Source organism: Cnephaeus nilssonii (assembly GCF_951640355.1).
Source record: "Cnephaeus nilssonii genome assembly, chromosome: 14".
NCBI lineage: Eukaryota > Metazoa > Chordata > Mammalia > Chiroptera > Vespertilionidae > Cnephaeus > Cnephaeus nilssonii.
Window position 1 is genome coordinate 76,591,759 of NC_137085.1, and position 18,445 is coordinate 76,610,203.

Genomic DNA, 18,445 nt, shown 5'->3' on the forward strand with positions numbered 1-18,445 from the left:
CACAGGCTGTACCCAGCGGAGTTCATCTGAACCCAGCAGGACCCCCCCCTCCTGCGCCCCGTTCCCCCGTTCCAGGTGCAGCCTTCCCAGCGCCCGCCCAGGCCCTGCGCCCACTCCTGGCGTCAGCCCGGGAGGGCATGGGCACGGGGCCCCCAGAGCAGGTGCGAACCCTTGACCAGGCCCCGAAGCTGGGGCTATGCCCGGCCCGCCCGCAACTCTGCCACGAGGCCACTTCGTACCGCGACGGTCAGGGCAGATCTGCTGGGACAGAGGGTCCGGCCTTCCGAGACTCATTCTCCTGAGAACACGGGCTGCGCCTCGGCCGGCCCTGACCTCGCTCGGAGAGTCCGCAGACACAGGGCGACTGTGCCAAGGGCCTTGAGGCGTGTGACGTGGGGACAGATGTGTCCTGTGGGAAAACCCGGAGCCGCCTGGTGGCCTGGCGGCGGGAACGTGCAGCACTGCCCCTGCGGGGACAGCAGGCTCGCCCTCACTGCGGCCTGGGGCTCCTGGGGCGGGCAGAGGCCGGGCCCCGCATCCCCTGCGAGAGGGACAGGTGGATGGTAACCCGCGGAGCCAGCGGGGCCTCAGGGGCGCCTGCCGGTACCAACAGCGCTCCTCCAGCTCCGGAGCACGGGCGTGCCTGCGCGGCGTCTGCTCAGCGGTGCGGCCGGGGCCGGAGGCCTCCGGTAACCCAGAGCTGCCCTGGGCGTTAGTCCTCGTGCGAGTGGGGGGGAGGGGAGCAGCAAAATGCACCCAGAGGCATCGCTGGCCTCGGTGAAGGCACCTCCCTCTGTGACCCGCTCAGCACGGGGTGCTAACCAGGGCTGCCAACTAGAGCGCGTGGCCCCCACCCCGCGCAGGGCCCAGGTCCTTCCCCAAATGTCCCGGCGGAGTGGAGGTGCTCCCTGCTCTTCGGCGGGAAAGCCTGAATGGAGAAGCGGTGGGCGGGGAGAGGGCGAGGCAGAAGAGGGGACCTGGTTGTCCCCGAAGCTGGAGGTCAGGGGAACCCTTCTCCCGCTTGGTGCAGGTCCCGCTGGGTCTGTGTCCTCACCACCGGAAGCGTCCCCACAGGCCACGTGTGTCCCCGCCTCCGGCCGCTCCCCGTCCCGCACACGAGGTTGTGCCCCTTACCTGTCTACTAACCCAGTCCCTGCGGGCAGCGCCGCGTTCTCCCTCTGCTGACGGAGTCCTTAGAACAGTTGTTAACCATCAAACATTAAGAAGCCAAAAGACATTTGCTCATTTCTAGCACATTCTGAGCTCATATCTGAGCTGTCTGCATCTTCCAATTTGTGCGATGAGAGTTAGGTCGCAGTCACTCATCCTCAGGCCCTGCAGGGACAGCTCTGCGGGAGCCATTAGAGCGCCAGGGGCGGCCCACGGCTGGGTGACCCAGGCCGGGGACTGGGCCTGACCGGGGCCTTTCCGAGGCAGAACGGGAACCACGCGCCATGCGCTTCCTGGCCAGGCCCCATCGCCAATGCTTCCGTGGATGACATGGGGAACTGGGCGTCTCTGCAGCCCCTGGTCGCTGGCACGGTGTGAGGTGGCGCAGATGTCACTCTTGGTCATTATAAAAACTGCCCTTTAAAACTGAAATCAGATACTCTGCTCAAGTGGCTCCTGGCATTTATGTTAGAAACAATAGACATAGCCCCACAAGAAGATTATTTTACACCTCAGAAAAGCAAAGCAAAAGTCAAAGAGATTGGGAGCCAGCGATCTACACGTAACCCATCAACCCTCAGTTCATCATGCTCACGTTCCCGAGCAATGTCAGCAAGAAGTCACTACTTACTGGTAATCCTGCCGGCATTATCCAAAGAGGATGCGTGTGAAATACTCCAGGCAAATACGCTGTAATTATTACAGGAGTAAAGGCCCCGTGCAGCAGACACTGCTTCTCCAGGGAGCAGACCAATAATCAACCAAGGCCACGAGGTGGCCACTGTGTCCGAGGAGCTCCGAGCGTTAACAGTGCGCATGGGGTGTGATGACTCCGTGGAAATTCTACCCGCTGTTTTCAATGTCACCTTAACCGAAAAATTCTTTTGAAACTCAATCAGCGGCCAATTATATGTTCCAGTAACCAACTAGAATATATCTAGCTCCACAGCCTATATTAGAAAAAATAAATTCTCAAATTTCATCTTGATCATTTGCATTTTACTTTTTCTTTTAGAAAAGGACTTCTGGATTTCATCAATAGCAAACCCTTACTATACACGAAAGCCTGCCCAAGATCTGATAAGTTCAAATTAATAAACTGTTTCGTCATCACAGTCCTAATGCCCAACAGTGGAGCACGAATTTAACAGCATGGAAGAAAAGTTTATATTTTTCCTCAAACATAAAAACACTGGTAATGCTAGAATTCCAGTAATTGATATATACTACTTGAATTCTGCATTTATGGGTTGATTTGCTTTGGCTTGTGGCTTTAGCTTAGCCACTGAGGGTTGGATGGACACATCCTCCACACCAACCCCCATGACTAGGCCAGGGCAGCCTCAGAGGCAGCCACACAGTTCTGCTCCCTGGGCCTTCTCAGGACACACTAGACATACAGCAGCAGCAGTAAATCTCATCCTTCTCTGACTTCAATAACCTTTACATTTCAGAAGTAAGGGAGCCCAGCTGGTATGGCTCAGTGGTTGAGAGTCGACCTATGAACCAGGAGGTCACTGGTTCGATTCCCCATCAGGCCGTATGTCCAGGTTGTGGGCGCCAACCCCAGGAGGGGGTGTGCAGGAGGCAGCCCATCAATATTTCTCTCATCGATGTTTCTTTCTATCTCTCTCCCTTCCACACTCTGAAATCAATAAAAACATAAAAAAAAGAAGTAAACAAATAATTTGGATTCTAATACTATAATATTAATATTGATAACTAACAATATATTGTTATATTATTATTAAACTGGATGCCCAATGCACGAAATTCATGCAAGGGCTCAGCCCTCAGAGCCGTCGAGGCTTGCCTCAGCCCTCGCAGCCCCGGCTTCGACCGGAAGGTTGTCCAGAGGATGTCTGGAAGGATGTCCGTTCTAATTAGCATATTACTCTTTTATTATTATAAACATCAGTTTTGATATATTAGTAAGAAAGCTACTCTGAATACCTTATTTACTAACAACGTCCACTGCATTCGGATCAGGTGGGTGGGTCACCTCACTGGAAATGCAGTGAGAATCTCTAAAAATCTACTCCTCCATATAAGCAATGAGAACACTCGCAATAATTGTCAAAATCAATTTTTACAGAACGCTGGAAATCAACCAAAAGCTTGCAACAATCTGAGGAGCTTTTATTCAAGAAAATTTGCTGAATCTTAATAAGATTAGGCTCTGTGACATTGTACACTGCTGTGCATCCGCTCCCTTTTCCAGACTCCTTGTAGAGTTCCAAAACCAGCAGCCTCAGAGTCAAGGCGGCCTGACCTGACCACCCCTGCACCTGTGCATTGCCCACAGCTCTGCTCCCAGGAATGCTTCATCATCTAACCAGCCTGGCAGGCCCCAGGGGACTCCCCGCAGGCGAACCCCTCACAGGGCTTGTCTTCATCTGGCCTGACAGAGCGCTCTTTCCCTGTGAACAGCTTTCCACAGAGAATTTGCACAAACAACCAGTAACAATTGTTTAGCCTCAGAGTTGCCTGAGGCAGTGGTAACCCTTGGCACAGATGAGAGGACAACCAAAAGCCACAAGTAGAAACTGGGGAATGAGGTGTCCGTAGGGCTGTGCACAGCTCTGGCCGATTCCTAGTAATCCAGAAGGCAAGGTGAATATGCACAACTGTGTTCACACGCAGGGAAGACCTGGGAAGGCCCTAACACTGGCCTCTGGCTGTCCTTGGGGTTCTGCACAGAAAGGAAGTGCAGGCTAAGCAAGGTTGCCAATTGCCTGACGAAGCACTGAAGACACTCCCTGGCCATGCACAGAGCCCTCCGTGAGATGGAGACTTCTTGGCTCCAGGAATTTAAGGAAATCTCAGTGCAATCATTAGCTGACCATTAACCAACCAAACCAAGACTTCAGTGCCCACATCCAACAACAGAATTAGTTCAGACAAGTCAACAAATAAAGAGCAACAATAACAAACAGCAACCAGAAACATGGGGGGTGGGGACAAGGATCTGATTTCCAGAGTTGCCATATTATTTAACACTAGAGGCCCGGTGCACAACATTCATGCATGGGTCCCTTGCCGCTACCACCCATCGCCTCTCTCTGTGGGGCGACCAGTGGGGCCCCGGCTGGCACCCGCCTTGGCTGGCCTGGGGCAGCTCCTGCATTGAGCATCTGCCCTCTGGTAATCAGTGCGCGTCATAGCAACCGGTCGGTTATTCTGCCGTTCAGTTGATTTGCACATTAGGCTTTAATTATATAGGATGTTTATTATTCAACAAAATATAAGATATGAAAAGAAACACGAAAGTGTGACCCATACAAGGAAAAGAAGCAGCCACTAGAATTCACTAAGTGGTCTCAAGAGCAAATCTGAGATGTCAAAGGAATCAGTAAACTTGAAGACATATCAAAAGAAATCATCAAATTAGAAAAGTAAACAGAAAAAAAGATAAAAGGAAAATGAACAAAGACTCAGACCTGTGGGGTACATTCAGGTGTACTAACATGCATATGGAAGTTCCACGGGAAGGGAAAGGTGTAGGAAGGATATTTAAAGAGCCCTGGCCAGTGTGGCTCAGGTGGTTGAGTGTCATCCCATGCACCAAAGGGTCACTGGTTCAATTCCTGGTCAGGGCACAAGCCCAGGTTGCAAGTTCCATCCCCAGTCAGAGTGCATGCGGGAGGCAACCAGTCGATGTTTCTCTCTCTCCTTCCTTCCTCTCTCTCTAAAAATCAATATAAAATTTTTGAGACATTCCAAGATAAACAAAAACAGAGAATTTGTCACTAGCAGAACTTCCCTACAAGAAATAATATAAATCGAGTCCTTCAGGTTGAAATGACACTAGAGAGTAACTCAAATCTACATATAAAAAAAAAAAGCACTGCCTGGCCAGTGTTGTTCAGTGGTTGAGAGTCGACCCATGAACCTGGAGGTCACTGTTTAGTTGTTTACCGGTCGGAGCAAGTATGGCATGTAGAAAACAAATAGCAAAATGGCAGATGCAAGTCCCACCTTGTCAGTAATTACACAAAATCTAACTGCATATACACGCCAATCAAAATGCGGAATACCACTGGCAGGTATTAATGCCAATCACAGCCCTCCAAGAATTAGAATTTCTTCCTGCCAAGTCAGGGCTGTCATTTCCTGTCTTTTATGGCAAGACACACATTTCTTGTATATTTAAAGCATTCAAATTGTGGCCACTGGTGAGCAAATTCTAGGCTTCATAAAAACTGTTTTGGAAAAGTGTCAATGAACAACTCAAAATAAATGTTAGTGGGGGAGAGGCAAGAGGTCCGAACTGTCACTTGCCAACCACTCATTTCCGCAAACTGCACAAAGGATGCGTTCCTTCACGGGCCCAGCGGCTGACAGGGAGTGACTCAGCCTCATTTCAAAAAGCTCAGGAGGGCCGCTTGCTGGTTCAGATTCCCCTCGACCACGGCCTGTGGCAGCTGTGCCCACGGCCCGCTCTGGCAACACGTGGGGCTGACCCTGGCAGTGCGGTGAGGGCACGGCCTGCGAAGGCTGCCTGACCCTGGTCCGTCACGGCTGCCCCGACAGGCCCACAGTCCCCAGCACCTCCTCTGGGACGAGGCGGCCAGGCAGCCACGTGACAGCCAAAGGCCGTGAGAAGTGGGCTGTGTTCCTCTGGGCGGCCCGCCCTCCGGCCCTCACACTGGTCCTGTCCGCACGATCCCTTTTCTGAGAACAGCAGAGCTCCTGCTCGCCCCACAGGCCCGGCGGCAGTAACCCAGGGCCGCCTCGGGCGGAGTTTTCTGCGCCTCTTCTGGCCCAGCCCCCAGGGAGCAGCGAAGACAGTGACAGTCCCACCCGCTCAGCCCACAGAGGGGCGAAGCTCAAGTTAGCCGAGCCGTCCTCTCAGCCCGCAACCCCTGGGCCCGGGGAGGGAAGTTGCACCCGTTGCCTAGAGTCCTCATCTCTGTCTGGACAAGTGAGAGCGGCCAGCGTAAGTGTGTGCGGGGCCCACAGGCCTTTCTTCACCCGGTGGTAGCCTCACAGGCCCCAGCGCCTCAATGGGCTCAACTGAGGACCAGTTTTCTCTCACATTCTCTTCCCAGGCTCTGAACAGGCCCTGAGTCCGACGTGGTCTGAGACCCACTGCCCTGCCCCAACACATCTCTTCTGAAATGGGAAACATCCAGAGAAGACCACCGGCTGATGCAAAGCCCTTGGCCCGGACACCGCTGTCTGCCTGCCATGATCGTGAGCAGCTACTGGACCCGTACAGATGAGGAAGCGGGCGGGTGCGCTGCCCGAGGTCTCACTGCAGGTTCAGAGGAGGGGAAACGTGGCCTAAGAGCCCGTGTGCTGTCCAGGGACATCGACAGCCACCTGAAACGGGGACGCCGAGAGCGGAATACAGTGCTGAGTCTGAGCAGTGCAGACAGACAAGATGCTGCCAGGCTTCCCCGAAAGCACAGGAGGAGCCCCACCCACACCCGCTTCCTTCTGATGGGTGTGGCTGCTGGGCCTCCAGTCCTCAAACTCGCTGGTCTCAGGGCCTCGATGCAGCTCCAGCTGCCGAGAAGGCTGTCTACTCTGGTGTGTCCCTCTGGATACAAACACTGTGTCTCAGTTTCTTTAAACATTTTTTCATCACTATTATACCCCCACACCCTCTTCCACCTCTGCCTCCCCTCCTCCCCATGCAATAACCACACTGTCGTTCCTGTCCCTGAGTTCTTTTTGCTCAATCCCTGTCCCCCCACCTCCAGCTGTCTGCCTGCTCTCTATCTACAAGTCTCTGCATTTTGCTCATTAGTTCAGTTTGTTCATTAAACTCTAGGTGAAATATATGGCACTTGTCTTTCTCTGACTGGCTTCTTTCACTTAGCGTAATGCTATGAGGTCCCTCCATGCTGTCACAAGGGTAAAATGTTCTTCCTTTTTATGATCTAGTAACCCGTTGGGTAAATGTCCCACAGCTTTTTTACCCACTCAACTACTGATGGGCACTTGGGCTGCTTCCAAATCTTGGCTATTGTAAATAACGCTGCGATAAACATAGGGGGCATATATTCTTTCCAATTGTGTTTCTGGTTTCTTCAGATAAATTCCCAGAAGTAGAATCACTAGGTCATAAGGCAGTTCCATTTTTAATTTTTTGAGGAAACTCCATACTGTTTCCCACAGTGGCTGCACCAGTCTGCATTCCCACCAGCAGTGCACGAGTATTCTCTTTTCTCCACATCCTCACCAGCTCTTGTTGTTTGTTGATTTATTGATGTAGCCATTCTGACAGATGTGAGGTGATATCTCATTGTGGTTTTAAGTTGCATCTCTCTGATGGTTAGTGACCTTGAACATCTTTTCATATGTCTCTTGGCATCGGTATGTCCTCTTTGGAGAGGTGTCTATTCAGGTCCTCTGCCCAAGTTTTAATGGACTGTTTGTTTTCAGGTGTTGCGTTTTTAAGCATATATACACTTTCCAAAAGGAAGGAGGTCGCGATGCCGAGTGAGTGCGGGCTGCAAGGAACAGGCATCCTGAATGTGTCCTAGAGGCACAGGCCCTGCCCCCCACAGCGTTCAGGGCGGGGCTGCGGGGACTTAAATGAGGCACAGGTCCCAGAGAGCAGGGCTTCCCTCTGGGGTTGTGCCGCCCGCAGGCAGGCAGCCTGGTGTGATGAACCAAACACCAAGGAAAGGCAGCTCAGCTCCTTCAGGACCGTGATGTCCTCCTCCCGCACACTCAGTCCACAGTCCCCCAGGCTCCCATAGCACCCCCCCACCCCCCCGGCAAGGCACCCCACCGTGACCTGCCAGCTGCCTTCAGTCTGGAGGCTCTGCCTGGCCAGGGGGAAAGCCACCTCCTTTCCTTCCTGAAATCAGGTTCGAGGAATTGGAGCGGGTGGGGAGGCACCGCACCCTTAAGCCACGACTCTGGCTGCCATTTTGTTTCTGGGGAGGCCAGGGCCAGCCACGTGCCGGAGGCTGAGCAGCAGGTGCCAGGCCTGCAGGTGGCCTCGCGAGGCCTGGCCTGTCTCTGACGACTGAGCTCACCTGAAAGGACCAGCAGGGAAAGCTGGTTTCTTCTAAAATCCCACACACGATGTTTTATTCAATTAAAAAAGAATGGGCTGAGAGAAAAATTCCCGTTTACTTTTCACTAATTTTATTTAGATCTGATCAATTTCACTTAGAATATCTATCCATTCATTTTTCAGTGTGAGATGCATGTGTGTGTGCATGTGTGTATGCTCCCTTAGAAACTTTACTTGTATGACTTCGCATTTTGGGTCTATAGAAATAATTTTATTTTCATATTGCAGCACAGTAGACTTACAATCAACATTATCCCTGGAGTGCAATATATACATTATTCACATAAAAAACTAAGAACAGAAAGCTTCATATGCAGGAAATATTGTAAAAGCCTACCTACGTTTGGATCTGTTTCGACGGGACACTAGCTTACACTGGCTGAGTGGCATTACACAGTGGGACACGTGCACGTGGGTCGCCTCCAGGGGCGCCTCCGGCTCGCCGCTCCTCGCTCCGGCCACGGTGCTGAGGCGCTGAGCCTCCCGGAAGCACATGTTGCACCGGCGCTTCCCAGGCTGCTCGCTGTGTGTCTACTCCCCCTTATAGCGAGGGGACCTTTTCTCCTTAAAAGCCAGAAGCCCTTCGAGTCTGTCCTTCGTGGGAATGGTCTAAGAGGAACAAAATGGTACGTTATGGCACAAAAAGTAAACACTGGGAAAGCAGTTTTGACAAGTTTTATCTAAGAAAACTAATTAGAGCACAATCTAAATTTTGAAATCTAGTAGTCATCTGAACAATTCTAATTATGTGGCCAAATTTATTATTCTAATTCCAACTATGGTTTTTCTCCATTTCAAATATACTTTAAAAATTAATAGGCTTTATTTTTTAGACAATTTTAGGTTAGGTTCACACAAAAAATTGAGCCAAAGTTCAGAGTTCCATAGACTCCCTCAGGACCCCAACCATCTCCTCTAGTATTAACACGTCGCCTGACTGTGGTACATGTGTTACCACTGATGAAACCAACACCCATATATTATTACTAACTGAAGCCCAAAGTTTGCATTAGGGCTCACCAAGTGGCATCTTTCACGGACTCTGACAAATGTGTGTGCAGATCCACTATTACAGTGTCCTACAGAAAAATTCCCGCTTTAAACATCCCGATGGCCCACAATTCATCCCTGCCTGACCCCACTGCCTCTCCCAGAATGGCATGGAGTTGAAATCATGTAGTATACAGCCTTTTGATTGAAGTCCTGCACTTAGCAATACGCACTAAAGTTTCTTACACCTTTCTGTGGCAGGGTAAGTCATTTCCGGTTATCGTGGGCTAATACGCCACTGTCAGGGGGCCCCACAATCTATCCATCCCCTCCCGAAGGCCATCTGGGCATTATAAATAAAGCTGCCCTGAACATGGTGCGGGCTAAGTCTCAGCTTGCCTGCTTAAACACATCCTGCTGGACCACAGGGTCAGACTGCTTAACATTGTAAGAAATGGCCAAATTGTAGCTCATTTTTATTTACATTTCTTAATGACATATGATGTTGAGGATCTTTTCGTCTGCTCATTTGCCATCTATACATCTACTCTGGTGAGATCTCTGTTCAGATCTCTTAACACATGTGCCTGGCTTAACCTTCATTAAAGAAATAACCTTTCAATGGGTTATTTTCTTGTTGCTGAGTTTTAAGTTGTTTGCATGTTTAGACACACATCCTTCATAACTGTTTTGCAAAGATTTCCCCCCCAGACTGCAGCGTGTCTTTTTATTCTCTTCACCGTGTCTTTTGCAGAGTATTCATTTTAATAAAGTCAAACATGATTTTTTCCTCTCATTTTTATACTTCTGGTGGTATATCTAAAAAGTCACTGCTAAGTCCAAAGTCACCTAGATTTTCTGTTATCTTCAAGAGGTTTTATAGTTTTTCATTTTAAAGTCTACGGCCCATTCTGAGTTAATGTTTATGAAGGGTGTAAGGCCAGCATCTAGATTCATTGTTTTGTAAGTTGCATGTCCAGATGCCTTAGTACTATTTGCTTTCAAGACCTATCTCCTCTGTGTAGAATTGCCTTTGTTCACGTGTCAAAGATCAGCTGACTATATTTGTATGAGTCTACTTCTGGGTTCCCCATTCCGTCCCAGTGGTCCATTTGTCTGTCTTTTGGCCATGACCACACTGTCTTTTTTTTTTTTTTTTATTGAGGTATTATATGTGTACATATCTTACCATTCCCCCCCACCCCACACCCATACATGCCCTCACCCCCCAGAGTTTTGCGTCCATTGTTTATGCTTATATGCATGCATACAAGTCCTTCGTTTGATTTGACCACACTGTCTTGATTGCTGTAGCGTTATAGTCAGTCTTGAAGTCGGGTGGTGTCAGTCTTCAAACTTTGGTCTCCTTCAATCTTGTGTTGGCTAACCTGGGTCTTTGGACTTCCCATGTAAACTTTAGAAACAGTTTGCCAATATAAAGTAGCTTGTTGGGATTTGTATTGGGATTGCATTGATATATAGGTCATGTTGTGAAGAAGTGAAATCTTAATAATATTAAATCCTACTATCCATAAACATGGGCCATCTCTCCATTGACTTAGATCTTTTTTTAAAAATGTATCTTTATTGATTTCAGAGAGGAAAGGAGAGGGAGATATAGAAACATCAATGATGAGAGAGAATCATTGATAGGCTGCCTCCTGCACGCCCCCACAGAGGATTAAGCCTGCAACCCAGGCATGTGCCCTGACCAGGAATGGAACTGTGATCTCCTGGTTCATAGGTCAATACTCAACCACTGAGCCACACCAGCGGGCTTACTTAGATTTTGATTTTTCACCAGTTTTATAGTTTTCCTCCTATAGACCTTGCAAATATTTTGTTAGATTTATACCTAAGTATTTTTTTTTGTGCTAATGTAAATGATATTGTGCTTTTAATTTAAATTCTTCATTGCTGGTATATAGGGAAGCAACTTACTTTTGTATATATTAACCCCGTGTCATGCAATCTTGCTGTACTTGCTTATGAGTTAGTGTGATTTTTTGGTTGATTATTTGGGATTTTCTACATAGGCAATCATGTAATATATGAATACAGTTTTATTTCCTCCCTCCCAATCTGTACAACTTTCCTTTCTTTTCTTTCTTTTTTAAAATATATTTTATTGATTTTATTACAGAGAGGAAGGGAGAGGGATAGAGAGTTAGAAACATCGATGAGAGAGAAACATCAATCAGCTGCCTCCTGCACACCCCCTACTGGCGATGTGCCGCAACCAGGGTACGTGCCCTTGACCGAAATCGAACCCGAGACCCTTCAGTCCGCAGGCTGACGCTCTATCCACTGCGCCAAACCAGTCAGGGCAAACTTTCATTTCTTTTTGTCTTATTCTATTAGCCAGAACTTCTAGTAGATGCTAAAAAGAAGTGGTGAGAGGGTACATCCTTGCCCTGTTCCTGATCATCTATATATATAAAAGCCTAAGTGACCGTTTGCCCAGTAGCTATGACAGGCACTGACCACCAGGGGGCAGACGCTCAATGCACAGGCATGGAAACATGGAACAGACTGATGAATCTCAGAGGTAGTGGGGAGGAGGGAGGGTGGGAACAGATTAACCAAAGATGTTATATGCATACTAGAGGCCCGGTGCACAGATTCGTGCACCGGTGGGGTCCCTTGGCCTGGCCTGTGGGGATCAGGCTAAAACTGGCAGTCTGACATCCCCCGAGGGGTCCCAGATTGCAAGAGGGTGCAGGCCAGGCCGAGGGATCCCACTGGTGCACGAATCCATGCACCGGGCCTCTAGTTAAATATATTAGCTGTAGGTTTTTGTAGATATTCTTAATAAGTTGAGAAAGCTCCCCTCTAATCATAATTTGCTGAGAATTTTTAATCGTGAATGGGTGTTGGATTTTGTCAAATTCCTTTTCCTCATCTGTTAATATAATTGTATTTCTCCTGCTTAGTCTATTGATGTGGTGGATTACATTAATTGATTTTTGAGTGCTGAATGAGCCTTGCATATCTGGTTATGGCATATACTTCTTGTTATACATTGTTGGATTTGATTTGCTAGTTCTTTGTTGAGAATTTTTATGTCTGTGTTCATCAGAAATAGAAGTCTGCAGTTTTCCTTTTTTTGTAATTTCTTTGGTTTTGGTATCAAGGCAATACTGCTCTCATAGAATAAGTTTCAGAAAGTGTTCCTTCTGCTTCTATTTTCTGAAAAAGACCTGATAGAATTTCTTCCTTAAATGTCAGAAAGAATTCACCAGTGAAACCACCTGGGTCTGACGCTTCCTATTTTGGAAGGTTAATTATTGATTTAATTTCTTTAACAAACATACTACTCAGGTGATTTCTCCTTGTGTGAATTCTGGTATTTTGTGTATTTCAAGGAATTGGTCCATTTTATCTAGGTTATCAAATTTTGGGGCAAAGAGCTGTTGATAGTATTCCTTTATTCTCCTTAGTGTCCGTGGCACCTGTAGTGATGGACCTTCTTGCATTTCTGATGTTGGTAATTTTTATCTTCTCTCTTTTATCCTTGGTTGCCTGGCTAGAAGTTTATCAATATTATAGAGTTTTACAAAGAACCAACTTTTGTTTTTTTAAATCTTTTTCTATTGTTTTTCTATTTTCATTGATTTCTGCTCTAAAGTTTATTTTTTCTTCTGCTTATTTTACATTTAACTTGCTCTTAATTATAAAGTGGAAAATTATTGATTTAGATATTTCTTCTTTTTTAATATATGCATTCAGTGCTACAAATTCTCTCAAAGCAATTGCTTTCAATGCATTGCCACAAATTTTGATAAATTTCATTTTCATTTTTATTCAGTTCAGCAACATCTGAATTTCTCTTGAGACTTCTTCTTTGACACATGTGCCTGGCTTAACCTTCATTAAAGATTAGAACCCACCATTAATAAGAGGGATTTTCCACCTATATTTCTAGTTTAATTCCACTGTGGTCTGACAGAATACTTGGTATGATTTCTGTTCCTTTACATTTGTTAAGGTGTGACTTGTGGCCAAAGATGCTTTTAAGCTTTTTCTTCGGCCTCAGAGGCTCCGTACGAGGCCTGTGGTTCACTGCACTCACGGGCTGTGCTCACCCACCACAGGTGGTGGTTTCCACGCGCCCAGGCAGAGGAGCTCCACGCTCGCTCCTCCCATGACAACAGTCTAATGGGGGCCGAGGCAGTTTCTAATCCTCAGGAAAGGCAGGACAAAGTGCTTTGCTACTTTAGGTGCTCTTAAACAGTCACATCTTTCAGAAAAATAGGAGGAAGGGGAGATGAATGGGAGGGAAGGGGGGGTGGGACAAGGGAGAAGGGAAGGACCGCTTGTTCCTCCACAGAAAGTCCCACTAATTTGTGTACAAAACAGGAAGCTGGGTACTTGAATTAGGGCTAGGGAAGGCTGCGAATGCCAGGAAAAGCAGCGAGTCTTCAACACCTATGTTCCGCAGCAGGCACCTGCTCACTGCTGCCCGCCGCCCACCTCTCCGCTGCACCTGCAGTGAGGGTTCGAGTCACACCCACAAGATACAACCCAAGTCAGAGAGACAGCTGTAGCATAAACGGCACTAAATTATTCTCAGAGTTTACTGAATTATGTAGACAAGAGTCATTAGTTTGTGAACAGAATCAACCAAAAGAGCTGGAAACAATCAAATAGAAACAATCTGAACATTTGTGTGACTTGGGAGTGGGTGAGTGTGGCCTTGCCCAGCCTTGTGTAATTCATCTGACTTACCCCGAAGGCAATGACTGCGACTCTGTTACATACCTGAGCATAACAAGCTTCTTCTATGGCCAACCCTGTTACTAAATCGACCTGAGGATAAAAACATAATTCATGTCAGCAGGAATTCCTTTTGAAAGCATGGGACACTCAATGTAAATTCAAATTAACACCCCTTTCCCAGAGAGCAGAGCCTTCGATGCCATGTGGCAAATCACACGGAAGACCAGCAGGGGATTTGGAACCTACGCCTGGTTCAAGTCTGCCTCCACCACGTGGGAGCTATGTGGCCGTGGGGAGGTATTTCACCTCTGTGCGCGAGAGAGGCGCATCTACACAAAGGGCTACCCGTAGTTCCTACCAATCGAGGGTACTTGAGGGTGAGACGAACGAATCAGTGAAGACTATAAAGTACCTAGACACACAGGTAGAACTCGGAGATGCTGCGGGTTCGGCTCCAGTTCACAGCAATAGAGCACATACCACAATAAAGTCACACAACCTTTTGGTTTCCCACCACATACAAAAGTTAGGTTTAAACCACACTGCAGTCCATTAAGTGTGCAACTGCACTGTGTCTAAAACAACAATGTGCATTTCTTCATTAGAACATACTCTATTGCTAAAAATGCTAGCCATCACCTGAGCCTTCAGTGAGTCCTCACGTCTGTGCTGCTGGAGGGTCTTGCCTGGTTGTTGATGGAAATGCAATTATCTGTGAAGCGCAATAAAGTGCAATAAAATGAGGTGTGTGTGTGTGTGTGTGTGTGTGTGTGTGTGACGGCAAGGACACACAGTCAGGGTCACCTAAGGTGTGTTACTAAATATTGTTACTATTATGCAAAAATCTTAAAAACCAATCAAGTACTTTGTAAATGTTAAAAACTGCATTATTGCCAACAAATTCACTTTCTTTTTACTGCTGGGAAGCCTACGATAGTACAGTGGGCTCTGGATATGCAAGGAATAAGCACCTTTCTTAAAAACTCCCATCGTTTAGCCAAAATAGAACTGCTGCAAGTGCAAGGCCACGCCAAGGCTGCCCGCCCTGCCTGCCTGGCCTCCACCGCCGGAGCCCGCCCAGGACGGCCCGGACGCGCCTGGCTGCCTGCTTCACGTGTCTCCCTGCAGGCAGCACCCAGGAGTGCCAAGTGCAGAGCCAGGCGCCCCGATGCATGTTCGCTAACAAGGTGCCAGCATGAGAATGCGCAGAAGGCCCTTCGCTCTGGTTCTCCATGGACTACAGTCAGGAAGTCTGTTAACTCAATGGGAAAACCACAAGCTGTGCGGCCGTCAGAGAAACCACCCAATTCTGTGATTATGATACTGAGTTAACTAACAGCACCTATTTGCAGAATTAAATGAGTATTATGCTCAGTGAAATAAGCCAGTCAGAGAAAGACAAGTAGTACATGATTTCACTCATATGTGGAATCTAATGAACAAAATAAACTGATGGACAAAACAGACCCAGAGACACAGAAGCATGGAACAGACTGTTGAACCTCAGAGGGAAGGGGGGGTTGGGGCTGGGAAGAGATTAACTAAAGACCTTTCATGCATATATGCACAGCCCATGGACAGACAATAGTGCGGTGAAGGCCTGGGGCAGGGGTGAGGGGTGGAGGGGGTCAATGGGGGGAAAGAGGGACGTCTGTAATATTTTCAACAATAAAGATAAAATAAAATAAAGAGAACGTCAGTAGCTTTCAGTGACAGTGGCATTGAAACAGCTATATTTTAGAACATTAAAATATAATGTAGAAGTGTAAACATGGTTCGTTTAAGTTAAATCTCCAATACCTACTTCAACAACAAACTCAACCACTAAGAAACTTACCTCCATCCCCTGATTAATTGCTAATTTTGCCACTCGCATTGCAACAGGTCCCTAAAATTAAAATAGAAAACACAGATTTAATCACTATCATGCTAATTATGCTGTACATCTCGGCAGAATTCAAAGGTTCCCATGGCCGGGTCCGAGGCCTGGAGGAGCCATGGCTGCTCGGATGCAGTGTTGGGCAGAAGTCTCTCTCGGAGCAGCTCCCTCCGGTGCGCTGCAGGCTCCGCAGGACGCGGCTGGCAGGCTGCGCGCTGGGAGGCCTCCAGGGACTTACCTTTCTTCAGCAAATCTGCCTGGAAGTTAAGAAGAAAGGAAAGAAGACAGCGTGTTGGGCAGGACACCACACCCGCCGGAGTGTGACAGGGACCTCGGCATCCTCAGACACCCATCCCCATGGGGGTAGCGTGGTGTTTCAGACACGGGCTGTCTCCTCCAAGGGCCTGGAGAACTAACCACGATGGTGACCTACAGTGCAAACGGCCCCAGCCGGGGCACAACGTCCCAGCAAGTCCCTCGGATGTGAGGGTCACCGAGGAAGAACTGGTGTCTGTCCTCTGGGAGAAGGAAAGCGGGTCCTGTCCCCGGAGCCCAGGCCCTGAGATGAGAGCTGGTGATCCACCCACACGTGTGAGTCCCCAGAAACTGCTCGTGGGCCACGCTTAGAACTCAGTGGCCTACTTTGCAATGCCTTTTGAATGACAATGAAAGGTAGGCTCCAAATAACAGGGACAGCAAAGGACCCCAGGGCGTGCGGGGCCCTGGACCACGTCCTCTGGAAGAGGCTCTCCTACTCCTATTCAGAGCCCTGGAGGCGCTCGCCAGCCCGCCTTGTCTCCTCCCGTGTCTCCTGCTTCAAATGTCCCGGGAGGCCTCGTCTCAGAGTCTCAGAACCCTCCCAGCAGGATCTGCACCCTGGTGCGCACTCAGCAGGGCCCGTTCAGAAACCATCAGCTCCTCTCACTGAGACTGTCCACCCCTTTACCAGCAGGCGGCCCTGGCCTGGGAGCGGCACACTTCCCTATCCCAGGAGCCCCCGGCTCCGCGGCATGGCACTGGGGCCTCGGGCTGGGGCCTCGGGCTGGGCCCGGCTGCTGTCCAGCATGCTCCCAGGGCCGCCAGGCTCTGCCGCAGCCACACCCTGGCCAGCAAGGCTCAGGGAACCGGAAAGGCTTAGATACCGGCTGGTTTGCTTAGCTGCTCTCCCAGAATGCTAAACCAATGCCTCTCCGTCCAGGTGAGCCTTTTTCTCAGACAGGAAAATGGAGTGACATCCAATACAGAAGTCACCTGGAAATGCTAAGTTCAGAGAAGCTTCCAGTTAGTTGGAAGAGTCACCGTTCAGTGTGACAAAGACCATAAAGTAAAGATGAGCCCTCCGATGGCTGTGTAGCCTCTGCATCTGGTGTCAGTCAGCCATCTGCTGACGTCACTGGGCATCATCCTGACGCAGGAGTTCGCTTCTGCCGCGTGTTCTCAGAGGCTGGTCCCCAGGCGCCACGGGAGGCCAGCGGTGCTCCCATGTGGAGCGGGGCGGGGGGGGGGGGCTGCGCAGGGGGAGCTGAGGAGAGTGACGGCACCAACGCCCCAAGGGTCTCGGAGACGGACGCGTTCTGGAGCGAGGACCCGGGACCGCAGGATAGAGCTCTGGAGGGGAGCTGAACCCTGTGCAGCGGGAGCATCTGTCAGGACGGGGACCAGGCCACAGCCTGGCTCAGGCGCCCCTGGTTTCACCTGACGGGTGGGCCATGAAGGTGTGAGCCAGGGGAAGTCAGCTAACCAATATTTAAACTATGACTTCTGACTCCTGGACCTTTAACCCTCTTAAGGTAGACATTTACCTAACATTTTCGAGAAATATAATTACTGAAGTTACAGTGAGAGTCTATTGTACTTAACAGCAATAACAGTCTTTTCTGTTTGCTATCTCTCCATCGATTCAGAGTGTAAGGCTCTGTTGCCTTCCATGGGGAACGGATTATATGAGGGCCTGCTCTGAGAGAGCTTAGAGCTCACTCGCTAATCGAGGAGAACTGAAGCAGTACCAGCACCAGCCCCTGACAGCCCGGGACAGGTGTGTCACCTCTGACAGCCCTGAGGACAGGTGTGTCACCTCTGACAGCCCTGAGGACAGGTGTGTCACCTCTGACAGCCCCGGGACAGGTGTGTCACCTCTGACAGCCCCGGGACAGGTGTGTCACCTCTGACAGCCCCGGGACAGGTGTGTCACCTCTGACGGCCCCGGGACAGGTTGTCATCTCTGACAGCCCCGGGGACAGGTGTGTCATCTCTGACAGCCCTGAGGACAGGTGTGTCACCTCTGACAGCCCCGGAACAGGTGTGTCACCTATGACGGCCCCGGGACAGGTGTGTCACCTCTGACAGCACTGAGGACAGGTGTGTCACCTCTGACAGCCCCGGGGACAGGTGTGTCACCTCTGACAGCCCCGGGACAGGTGTGTCATCTCTGACAGCCCCGGGGACAGGTGTGTCACCTCTGACAGCCCTGAGGACAGGTGTGTCACCTCTGACGGCCCCGGGACAGGTGTGTCACCTCTGACAGCACTGAGGACAGGTGTGTCACCTCTGACGGCCCCGGGACAGGTGTGTCATCTCTGACAGCCCTGAGGACAGGTGTGTCACCTCTGACAGCCCCGGGACAGGTGTGTCACCTCTGACAGCCCCGGGAC

The 18,445-nt window shown here is 49.5% G+C and overlaps 1 protein-coding gene across 2 annotated transcripts in view; it reads right to left on the reverse strand.

Moving 5' to 3' along the window:
• Positions 1–7,152: 7,152 nt before the first annotated feature.
• Positions 7,153–18,445, reverse strand: part of AUH (AU RNA binding methylglutaconyl-CoA hydratase) — a 202,409-nt gene continuing 191,116 nt past the window's right edge. For both annotated transcript variants that reach the window (XM_079791346.1, XM_079791345.1), the window contains 3 exons: positions 15,753–15,803; positions 13,958–14,005; positions 7,153–8,815 (listed from right to left, as the gene is read on the reverse strand). In XM_079791346.1, coding sequence (XP_079647472.1) covers positions 8,738–8,815; positions 13,958–14,005; positions 15,753–15,803 — 177 coding nt within the window. In that variant the 3' untranslated portion in view covers positions 7,153–8,737. The remainder of the gene's footprint in view (positions 8,816–13,957; positions 14,006–15,752; positions 15,804–18,445) is intronic.